The following is a 12,453-nucleotide window of genomic DNA, read 5'->3' on the forward strand; positions in this document are numbered from 1 at the left end:
CATTGATTCAACGTTGTCAAAAAGCATGTTGTTTCAACATTGTATTTGTGTTGTGGATTATTGGTTGAAAATAACCAAAATTCAATGGTCAAATCCACATCAGAACCCAACATTGATTAAATGTTGTCAAAAAGCATATTGTTTCAACATTGTATTTGTGTTGTGGAATATTGGTTGGAAAATGACCAAAATTCAATGGGCAAATCCACATCAGAACCCAACATTGATTAAATGTTGTCAAAAAGCATGTTGTTTCAACATTGTATTTTTGTTGTGGAATATTGGTTGAACAATGACCAAATTTCAATATTTAAATCAACGTCACAACCTGACATTGATTCAACGTTGTCAAAAAGCATGTTGTTTCAACGTTGTATTTGTGTTGTGGATTATTGGTTGAAAATAACCAAAATTCAATGGTCAAATCAAGGTTGGAACCCAACATTGTTTAAATGTTGTCAAAAAGCATGTTGTTTCAACGTTTTATTTGTGTTGTAGAATATTGATTGGGAAACGACCAAATTTCAATGGTCAAATTAACGTCGGAACCCAACATTTAATTAACGATGTCAAAAAGCATGTTGTTTCAATGTTGTATTGGTGTGGTAGATTATTGGTTGGGAAATGACCAAAATTCAATGGTCAAATCCACATCAGAACCAAACATTGATTAAATGTTGTCAAAAAGCATGTTGTTTCAACATTGTATTTGTGTTGTGGAATATTGGTTGAACAATGACCAACTTTCAATATTGAAATCAACGTCACAACCTGATGTTGATTAAACGTTCTCAAAAAGCATGTTGTTTCAACGGTGTATTTGTGCTGCAGAATATTGGTTGGGAAATGACCAAACTTCAATGGTCAATAAACGTCACAATCAGACATTGACTAAATGTTGTCAAAAATCATGTTGTTTCAACGTTGTATTTGTGTTGTAGAATATTGGTTAGGAAATTACCAAATTTCAATGGTCAAATTACCGTCGAAAGCCAACATTTTATTAAAACTGTCAAAAAGCTTGTTGTTTCAACGTTGTATTTGTGTTGTAGATTATTGGTTGGGAAATGACCAAAATTCAATCGTCAAATCCACATCAGAACCCAACGTTGATCAAAAGTTGTCAAAAAACATGTTTCAACATTGTATTTGTATTGTAGAATATTGGTTGAGAAATGACCAAATTTCAATGGTCAAATCAACGTCAGAACGCAACATTTAACCAACGTCAAATAGTACATTGTTTCAACGTTGTATTTGTGTTGTAGAATATCGGTTGGGAAACGACCAAATTTCAATGGTCAAATTAAATCAACATCAAAACTCAACATTGATTAAACGTCGTCAAAAAGCATGTTTTTTCAACGTTGTAATTGTGTTTTGGAATATTGTTTGGGAAATGACCAACTGTCATAGGTCAAATCAACGTCAGAACCCAACATTTAATAAACGTCAAAAAGCACATTGTTTCAACGTTGTATTTGTGTTTGTACATTGAGACAACTTTGTTGGTTGGAAAACGACCACAATTCAATGGTCAAATCAACGTTTCGACCTGACATTGATTTAATGTCATCAAAAAGCATGTTTTTCCAATGTTGTAATTGTGTTGCAGAATATTGGTTGGAAAATGACCAAAATTCAATGGTCGAATCCACATCAGAAGCCTACATTGATTAAATGTTGTCAAAAAGCATATTGTTTCAACATTGTGTTTGTGTTGTGGAATATTGTTTGGGAACTGACCAAAATTCAATGGTCAAATCCACATCAGAAGCCTACATTGATTAAATGTTGTCAAAAAGCATATTGTTTCAACATTGTATTTGTGTTGTGGAATATTGTTTGGGAACTGACCAAAATTCAATGGTCAAATCCACATCAGAACCCAACATTGATCAAATGTTGTCAAAAAGCATGTTGTTTCAACATTGTATTTTTGTTGTGGAATATTGGTTGAACAATGACCAAATTTCAATATTTAAATCAACTTCACAACCTGACATTGATTCAACGTTGTCAAAAAGCATGTTGTTTCAACGTTGTATTTGTGTTGTGGATTATTGGTTGAAAATAACCAAAATTCAATGGTCAAATCCACATCAGAACCCAACATTGATTAAATGTTGTCAAAAAGCATATTGTTTCAACATTGTATTTGCGTTGTGGAATATTGGTTGGAAAATGACCAAAATTCAATGGTCAAATCCACATCAGAACCCAACATTGATTAAATGTTGTCAAAAAGCATGTTGTTTCAACATTGTATTTTTGTTGTGGAATATTGGTTGAACAATGACCAAATTTCAATATTTAAATCAACGTCACAACCTGACATTGATTCAACGTTGTCAAAAAGCATGTTGTTTCAACGTTGTATTTGTGTTGTGGATTATTGGTTGAAAATAACCAAAATTCAATGGTCAAATCAAGGTTAGAACCCAACATTGTTTAAATGTTGTCAAAAAGCATGTTGTTTCAACGTTTTATTTGTGTTGTAGAATATTGATTGGGAAACGACCAAATTTCAATGGTCAAATTAACGTCGGAACCCAACATTTAATTAACGATGTCAAAAAGCATGTTGTTTCAATGTTGTATTGGTGTGGTAGATTATTGGTTGGGAAATGACCAAAATTCAATGGTCAAATCCACATCAGAACCAAAAATTGATTAAATGTTGTCAAAAAGCATGTTGTTTCAACATTGTATTTGTGTTGTGGAATATTGGTTGAACAATGACCAACTTTCAATATTGAAATCAACGTCACAACCTGATATTGATTAAACGTTGTCAAAAAGCATGTTGTTTCAACGTTGTATTTGTGTTGTGGATTATTGGTTGAAAATGACCAAAAACAAGGTTAGAACCCAACATTGATTAAATGTTGTCAAAAAGCATGTTGTTTCAACGTTGTATTTGTGTTGTGGATTATTGGTTGAAAATGACCAAAAACAAGGTTAGAACCCAACATTGATTAAATGTTGTCAAAAAGCATGTTGTTTCAACGTTGTATTTGTGTTGCAGAATATTGGTTGGGAAATTACCGGATTTCAATGATCAAAATAACGTCGAAACCCAACATTTAATTAACGGTGTCAATAAGCATGTTGTTTCAACGTTGTATTTGTCTCCTAGATTATTGTTTGGGAAATGACCAAAGTTCAATGGTCGAATCAACGTCAGAACCCAACATTTAACAAACGTCAAATAGTATATTGTTTCAACATTGTATTTGTTTTGTAGAATATGGGTTGGGAAACGACTACAATTTAATGGTCAAATTAACGTCGGAACCCAACATTTAATTAACGTTGTCAAAAAGCATGTTGTTTCAACGTTGTATTTGTGAAGTGGAATACTGGTTAGGAAATGACCACATTTTAATGGTCAAATTAAATCAACTTCAAAACTCAACATTGATTAAACGTTGTCTAAAAGTACGTTGTTTCAACGTTGTGTTTGTGTTGTGGAATATTGGTTGGAAAATAACCAAATTTCAATGGTCAAATTAACGTCACAACCTGACATTGATTAAACGTCAGAAAGCATGTTGTTTCAACGTTGTATTCGTGTTGTAGAATATTGGTTAGGAAACGACCATATTTCAATGGTCCAATCAACGTCAGAACCCAACATTGAAAAGCACGTTGTTCCAACGTTACGTTTGAGTCATTCAAAGTCAGGACCGAATCCAACAAGTCCTCAACGTTGTTTCAACGTCCTGTGCCAGCTGGGACATGTCGGAAAAGGAACAGGAAGAAAAATCGGACCTTATTTTAATCCTACCCCCTTTTCCGTGTTTTTTCACTTCCTGCGTTTAGGTGTCGCCACTTCCTACAATTGGGATTGTGTAGCAAACAACTGCGGCAAAAAGTACAGAACACTTTAAATAAAGAATAAATAATGATAAAATGGGTAAAAAAAATGAACACTATTAACTTATTATTGATAAATGAATGATTGATCTTGTTCATGCTTTCAGGGCTGTGTCGTTTATCTCTCCTGCCTTGTTGTGTTGGAAGCGATTGCTGCTGTTGTCGTGTATTTGAACGCATCACGGCTGTATTCGGTGTGTAGAAACGCCCGATCTTTCGTCACGGCTGTTTCGCACAGTCGCCGCGTGAAGGTGGCGAGTGGTGGCGCCCATCAGCAGGGGGCGGGACGCCTTCACATCCATCCATCCGTTTCCTACCGCTTGTCCCTTTTGGGGTACTGGAGCCTATCTCAGCTGCATTCGGGCGGAAGGCGGGCTTCACTTTGGGTGTGAAAGGTGGATGGCTGTAAATTTAAAATAATAGTCCTATTTTTTTGTTGTTTTTTTGGGACATCTGCAAGCGGCAGAAGTCGTTTCAGAGGTTGGTGGGCGTGGAGCTGACGAGCAGCTTGTGCCAGCTCACCACCCGCTTCCTCATGTCCACCTTGTCCAGCCAGATGTAGGCTTCCCCGATGAGGGTCTTCTTTACAAATTTCCCTCCGTTGGACACCAGGAAAAGCTGCAAGGAAAAGACAAACTGGAATTATTAGGGCTATTTTGTTGTCTGCTCCGTCATGAGTAATTGCCGCGGTCAAAAGGATGCCTTTTGTGTTGGATTTGTTGTGACGTGGACTTTGGTGAGGTTTGTTTTCCCGTGGTGCAAAGCGACTGGACCAGACGCGACGTGAAGGTAATGACATATTTTAATTTTAACACTCAATAGTGCTAAAAAAACAAAGGGCGTGCACAAGGGGGGAAAAACTTAACGCAGGAACAAAACGAACACATAAACAGACTCTGGACAGGAAACACACTTACTGTGACGTGTAAAGCATGACACTATGGCAAGAAGTGAGCAATCAGAAGTGTCTGGAGTGTGTCGAGGGTGATGTCGGCAGGCTGACTGACTGGCAACTACAGGCTTAAATAGTGGTGCAGTGATTGACAGTTGCGTGAGTCGTGAACACATATTAGGTGAAACTAATGAGTTGTCATGTTGACAAAACAAACAAGAGTGCACAATGAGTCCAAAACCAAACGGAACGTGACCACAAATCATGACAGGACTTGGTCGTGTTTTTAATCAAATGGGCTTTTAGTAGAATATTTCCGTATTTTCCGGACCGTAGGGCGCACCGGATTATGAGGCGCACTGCTTATTATCATACAAAAGGCGCATTAAAGGGGTCATATATATATTTTTTTTCTAAATGTAAAATACTTTCCTTGTGGTCAACATCTGTGTTTTTCAAGGTTTTTTTTTTCTTAAAAAAAAATGCAGAGGCACACCACCAGCAGAAATCATTAAAAATGAAACTCAGCAGCCGATAATGAAACTAGAAAGTCGTCGCAATTGTTGGGTATGACTTTAAAGCATAACCAAGCATGCATCAATATAGCTCTTGTCTCAAAGTAGGTGTACTGACTTGTGAGTTTTTTGCTGTTTTCCTGTGTGTAGAGTTTTAGTTCTCGTCTTGGGCTCCTATTTTGGTGTTTTTTTTCTCTTTTTTTTTTGGTATTTTCCTGTAGCAGTTTCATGTCTTCCCTTTGTTTTAGCATTCAAGGATATTTCAGTTGCTTTTGTCCTTCTTTGTGGGGACTTTGTTGGTTGTCATGTCATGTTCGGATATACATTGTGGACTCCGTCTTCGTCCCAAAGTAAGTATTTGCTGTCGTCCAGCATTCTGTTTTTGTGTACTTTGCAGCCAGTTCATTTTTAGTCTCGTTTTGCAAGCTTCAATGCCTTTTCTTATGAGCACTCACCTTTTGTTTTTTTTTTGGTTTAAGCATTAGACACCTTTTTTTACCTGCACCCTGCCTCCCGCTGTTTCCGATATCTACAAAGCAATTAGCCACTGGCTGCCACCTACTGATATGGAAGAGCATTACACGGTTACTCTGCCGAGCTCTAAACAGCACCGACACTCAACAACAACAAATCATTTGCGAACTATAATTACTGGTTTGCAAAAAAATGTTTTAACCCAAATAGGTGAAATTAGATCATCTCCCACGGCACACCAGACTGGTTGAAAAACACTGGTCTACATAATGTGATGGTGGTTCTTTCATTCTTCAAAATGTTGCATAGATGATGTTTCACAGATCATCTTCAAGCCGCTTTCTGACAGTTTCTTCAGAATGCGCCGTTTTGTGGGCGGTCTTTTTTATTTGCTTCCTCTTCGACAGCGTATTCTCCCCGTCATCATTGTTGCAGCGGTGTAGCGTGCAAGGACAGGAGTGGAAGAAGCGTCAAAAGTTGGAGCTAACTGTTTCAATGACATTCAGACTTCACTTGGAAAACTGTTCTAATAACTAAAGTTCCTTGGGTGAACAATGTAAACTCACTACACCGGTATGTTTTAGTGCTTTCATGGCGAGTTTACTGACAGATATAAGTAAGAACTTTACACTAATGTATATAAGAAATGGCAACAGAGGAGGATGAATGTCCCATAATAAGAAGATAGAGAAAAAGAAGAAGCTCATAGACTACAACCACAGATTACAAAGGCGGACGCGTGCACATTTTCAAGACTTATGCAGATCCCAAATACAGATCAGCAGGTATCGCTCTCATCAAAACACATTAAAAGCCGTATTTAAGTCTTATAATGAAGACAACACATGACGTAAGTGTCTATATTAGCTATATTAGTCTACTATAAAAACGACTATGTGTCGCAGGCTGAAGCAAATCTTCGTTGACGAAAATGTTAAAATATTATATTTATTCTACACATTTTTACATTAGAAAAACCATTAGTAAATCAGAGGCTACTAAGAAGGTGAGATAACTCCTGGAAATTACTGGCTTTTAATGGCCAAAGGTGTGTCATACTTCTGTCCAAGTTAAAGGAAACAATGTATTAAAATCTTTGGCAAGCAGAATAATATTTGCTGTGGTCTGGAACAACATGACACCCAAACGTCTGAAATGCAGCCAATATTACATACAGATAATGTGTAATGAGACATGCAAAACTAAATTACATACAAAGAGGATACAATTGAAGGATATGAAATGTGCTCAAACATACCGATAAATGAGGCATAATGAATAAATAGCATGTTAGCATTGACTAGCTTGCAGTTATGCAGTGACCAAACATGCCTGATTATCACTCCGAAAACTAAACAACATCAACAAAGCGTACCGTTGTGCATTCGCACACAGCATAAAACGTTTGGTGGACAAAATGAGACAAAGGAGTGGAAGATTTTACATGTAAACAAACTGTTGCGTCACAGTCCACACTATGGTGAGTTCAAGAACCGCCGAAATTAGTAGGACAAAACAAACATAGTAAACAGTGGTAGTTCTAACAAATGGGAAGGTTTGTGTCATGTTTGTCCTCAAATTAAAAACAAACTAAGACAAATCAATTACTTTTTAAAAATGCTCCAGGGAGCCACTAGGGCGGCACTAAAGAGCCGGGGGTTGCTGACCCCAAAGTAGGTCAACAGTACAGAATAAAATGTGTCAAAATATTAAGAGGTTGTAGCTTATAATTAGGTGTGCTTTATAGCCCGGTTATTAGGGTGGGTCTAATTTCAGGGGCCTCAAACATGCAACAGTTTATCACCCAAAATAGGTTTTGAAAATAAGTATTTTTTTTAGTTATTGATCCTGGTGGTCAGAGGTCATTTTAATGCATGTTGTTTTGGTGGGGGAAAAAAAAAATATTACCGTATTTCCTCGAAATGCCGCCGGGGCGCTAATTAATTTAAAACCTCTTCTCACTCCGGCGCTTACCAAAGGCATGCGGTAAAGGCAAGCATGCGCTAATTATTTTAAAACCTCACTCCGGCACTTACCAAAGGCACGCGGTAAATTTAGGCCTGCGCTTAAAAATGTGAGTGTGATGTAAGGATACCATCATGAAAAATACATTTAGTAAAAAACACGTTATTATGGTCTTACCTTTACTTATAAATGAAGTCCATGCGCAGCTCCTCCTGATCAAACGCATCGATAACTTGTTTATAGAAGTCTTCCTTATCTTTCTTCAGTTTTAAAAGTCTCTCTGTCTTGATGGAGATCTTCATTTATTACCTACTGCTTCAATTAAAAGTCCAGTTTAGAAAACTGTTTTATTTTAAGATATGTAATCCTCCGTGTTAAAAGTGCAAGCGAGAGGAAAAAATAAACGATCGCTGCTCACTCTTGCTGCTTGTTGTCACTTCTTCTGCAGCTGAGTAGTCGCAAGAAGGATCACTAGCACCCTCTACCACCAGGAGGCGGGAGTCATTTAATGACTCCTATTTGACACACGCAGCTACAGTATATTAATAAAACATAGCTGCTTACTGTTCTTTTTAGCATATTCAATAGCTTGGACCTTAAATCCTACTGAATAGCTCTTAATCTTCTTCCCTTTGTGCGATTTCAAATTATTGAAATCAGCCTTTTGAAAATGATGACAGGTGAAGTGTCACTCGCGACGTGACGAGTTTGACCCGGTAGAAATTCTAGGCATATGCTAATTATTTTGCGAAACGAGTTCGACCCGGCGGAAATTCTAGACATGTGCTGATAAAAATAATATTTTGCGAAACGAGTTTGACCCAGCAGTAATTCTAGTCAGGCGCATACTTTATAGCCGGGGGCAATTCAAGGAAATACGGTATCCAAAAAAGCCATAAGTATGTGATTGGTGGGTGCGTACCTGTAGGGAGTGCCCGGTAGGGTTGAGGGGGAATCGGAAGGTCTCGTTGAAAGAAGGCTCCCTGTCATGACGACACACTCTGGTTTTCTTCTTGATGATCCTCTTCTGAGTGGCCACGTTGACCACGTACAACTTCACGTACAGGTCTGGAGGGAGGGCATCAAAGTGGACGTCATGGGTGAGCGAGAGTGCAGCCCGTAAAGAGCAGCTCACCCGCGTCCCGGCGCTCATGCTTGCACAAAAACCCACAAATCCACACACAAAAGCGGCGTCTGTTTCGCACCTGGCAGGTGGTCCGGGCTTTTGAACTTGTAAGTGATGTTTCGGCACTGAAGGATCTCCAGGACCAACTGGTCGCCGTCCGTCTTCACCTCCTTCTTGAGGGCCACTTTGATCTCTCCCATCACTTGGGTTTTACCTGCAAGGAGGACAATACACTGTGTATATTAATTAGGACAAAAAAAAAATCAAGTAAAACAAATTCTTGGTTTTCCCGAAATTTCAGGAATTCTGTATTGTAATTTCTCAATTCAACATGTTTACTACTTGAACATTTCGTGACTGATTTTAAAAATTCCAACACCAACTCATTCAGATCATTCAAGTTTTTTTTTTTTACCATTTTGAAAAGTTCCCCCTTTTCCACAAATCCTTAATTTTTCACCTGATTTGAACTGTTCCAACTTAAAAAATATTCAGCCTGTTTGGGAATTGTGGGCTTTTCCTTGACACATTCCCAACATTTCATGATTTCCCAGAAGTCCAGGTTTTCCCGGACATTTTTGCCATTGTAAATGAATTGGCCATTTTTCAAACTTCCACCATTTCCACATTTTTCAATTGATTCAAACCATTCCGCATTAACTCCCACTGCCCTCTAGTCCTTCACTCTCACTTTCCTCATCCACAAATCTTTCATCCTCGCTCAATTTAATGGAGAAATCGTTGCTGCTGGTGGCCATTATTGTAAACAATGTTCAGATGTGAGGAGCTCCACAACCGGTGACGACACGCGCATATTTTCTTCTACTTCCGGTTCAGGCAAGGCTTTTTTTTCAGCGTCCAAAAGTTGCGAACTTTATCGTCGATGTTCTCTACTAAATCCTTTCAGCAAAAATATGGCAATATCGCGAAATAATCAAGTATGACACATAGAATCGAGCTGGTATCCCTGTTTGTATAACAAAATCGCATTTCAGTAGGCCTTTAACGTAGTAATATGTTGAATTGAGAAATGGCATTACGGAATTCCTGGAATTTAGGGAAAACTGGGAATTTTTCCTTTTTATTTTTGTCCCAATTAAGAGGAATGTTTTGATGGTGGAACGGTTGAAATGCGTTGAAAAACGTGGAAGGAGTAGTCGCCAGAAAAAATGATGGAAATAGGGCTTTGGAAAACCAGGAGTTCTGAAAAATCCTGGAATATTTTTAAACTTGGAAAAAGAGTAGTTTGAATTCTCAGGAGGGTGAATTGTGTTGAACATGGAATGGTTTGAATCGGTTGAACAAATGTGGAAAGGGTGGAAGTTTGAACAATGGGAAAAATATCCCGGAAAATCTGGACATCTGGGTAATCTGAAAATTTTTGGAATGTGTCAAGAGAAAGCTCACAATTTCCAACCAAGCTGAATATTTTTTAAGTTGGAACAGTTCGAATCAGGTGAAAAATGTAGGATTTGTTGGAGTTTGAAGGATTTCCCATTGATTTCAATGGGAATTTCTCCCAAAATTGGGAATTTCAGGAAAAACGGGAACTTTTGAAAATGTTAAAAAAAACTTGACTGTTCTGCATGAGTTGGGGTTGGTGTTGGAATTTTTAAAAACGGTCAAGAAATGTTAAAGTAGGAACATGTTGAGTTGAGAAATGGCATTACGGAATTTCGGGAAAACTGGGAATTTTTCCACTTCCCTTTTTGTCCTAATTAGGAGGAATGTTTTGATGGTGGAACGGTTGAAATGCGTTGAAAAACGTGGAAGGAGTTGTTGCCAGAAAAAGGGTGGAAATAAGGCTTTGGAAAACCAGAAATCCTAGAAAACCCTGGAATTTTTTTTTAACTTAAAAAAAATTACTTTGAATTTCCAGGATGGTGAAATGTGTTGAACATTGAATGGTTTTGAATCAGTTGAAAAATGTGGAAATTGTGGAAGTTTGAACAATGGTAAGTTCATTTTGAATGGTAAAAATATCCCGGAAAACCTGGACTTCTGGGAAATCTGAAAATTTTTGGAATGTGTCAAGAGAAAGCTCACAATTTCCAACCAAGCTGAATATTTTTTAAGTTGGAACAGTTCGAATCAGGTGAAAAATGTAGGATTTGTTGGAGTTTGAAGGATTTCCCATTGATTTCAATGGGAATTTCTCCCAAAATTGGGAATTTCAGGAAAAACGGGAACTTTTGAAAATGTTAAAAAAAACTTGACTGTTCTGCATGAGTTGGGGTTGGTGTTGGAATTTTTAAAACCGGTCAAGAAATGTTAAAGTAGGAACATGTTGAGTTGAGAAATGGCATTACGGAATTTCGGGAAAACTGGGAATTTTTCCACTTCCCTTTTTGTCCTAATTAGGAGGAATGTTTTGATGGTGGAACGGTTGAAATGCGTTGAAAAACGTGGAAGGAGTTGTCGCCAGAAAAAGGGTGGAAATAAGGCTTTGGAAAACCAGAAATCCTGGAAAACCCTGGAAATTTTTTTTTAACTTAAAAAAAATTACTTTGAATTTCCAGGATGGTGAAATGTGTTGAACATTGAATGGTTTTGAATCAGTTGAAAAATGTGAAAATGGTGGAAGTTTGAACAATGGCAAGTTCATTTTGAATGGTAAAAATATCCCGGAAAACCTGGACTTCTGGGAAATCTGAACATATTTGGAATTTGTCAAGAGAAAGCCCACAATTTCCAAACAGGCTGAATATTTTTTAAGTTGGAACAGTTCGAATCAGATGAAAAATGTAGGATTTGTGGGAGTTTGAAGAATTTCCCATTGATTTCAATGGGAATTTCTCCCAAAATTGGGAATTTCAGGAAAAGCAGGAACTTTTGAAAATGTTAAAAAAAACTTGACTGTTCTGCATGAGTTGGGGTTGGTGTTGGAATTTTTAAAACCGGTCAAGAAATGTTAAAGTAGGAACATGTTGAGTTGAGAAATGGCATTACGGAATTTCGGGAAAACTGGGAATTTTTCCACTTCCCTTTTTGTCCTAATTAGGAGGAATGTTTTGATGGTGGAACGGTTGAAATGCGTTGAAAAACGTGGAAGGAGTTGTCGCCAGAAAAAGGGTGGAAATAAGGCTTTGGAAAACCAGAAATCCTGGAAAATCCTGGAATTTTTTTTTTAACTTAAAAAAAATCACTTTGAATTTCCAGGATGGTGAAATGTGTTGAACATTGAATGGTTTTGAATCAGTTGAAAAATGTGGAAATGGTGGAAGTTTGAACAATGGCAAGTTCATTTTGAATGGTAAAAATATCCCGGAAAACCTGGCCTTCTGGGAAATCTGAACATATTTGGACTTTGTCAAGAGAAAGCCCACAATTTCCAAACAGGCTGAATATTTTTTAAGTTGGAACAGTTCGAATCAGATGAAAAATGTAGGATTTGTGGGAGTTTGAAGAATTTCCCATTGATTTCAATGGGAATTTCTCCCAAAATTGGGAATTTCAGGAAAAGCAGGAACTTTTGAAAATGTTAAAAAAAAACTTGAATGTTCTGAATGAGTTGGGGTTGGTGTTTGGAATTTTTATAACCGGTCAAAAAAAGTTAAAGTAGGAACATGTTGAATTGAGAAATGGCATCACGGAATTTCGGG

General features: G+C 37.5%; 1 protein-coding gene across 1 annotated transcript in view; it reads right to left on the reverse strand.

The window, feature by feature from the left end:
- Window positions 1-617: 617 nt before the first annotated feature.
- The window catches only part of pclob (piccolo presynaptic cytomatrix protein b), a 158,588-nt gene continuing 146,752 nt past the window's right edge, over window positions 618-12,453 (reverse strand). The window contains 3 exon segments of the mRNA XM_061918039.1: window positions 618-4,497; window positions 8,648-8,793; window positions 8,931-9,065. Of these exon segments, the coding sequence (XP_061774023.1) occupies window positions 4,354-4,497; window positions 8,648-8,793; window positions 8,931-9,065 (425 nt within the window). The 3' untranslated portion in view covers window positions 618-4,353.

This window comes from Nerophis ophidion, linkage group LG12 (genome assembly GCF_033978795.1).
Source record: "Nerophis ophidion isolate RoL-2023_Sa linkage group LG12, RoL_Noph_v1.0, whole genome shotgun sequence".
NCBI classification, from domain to species: Eukaryota; Metazoa; Chordata; class Actinopteri; order Syngnathiformes; family Syngnathidae; genus Nerophis; species Nerophis ophidion.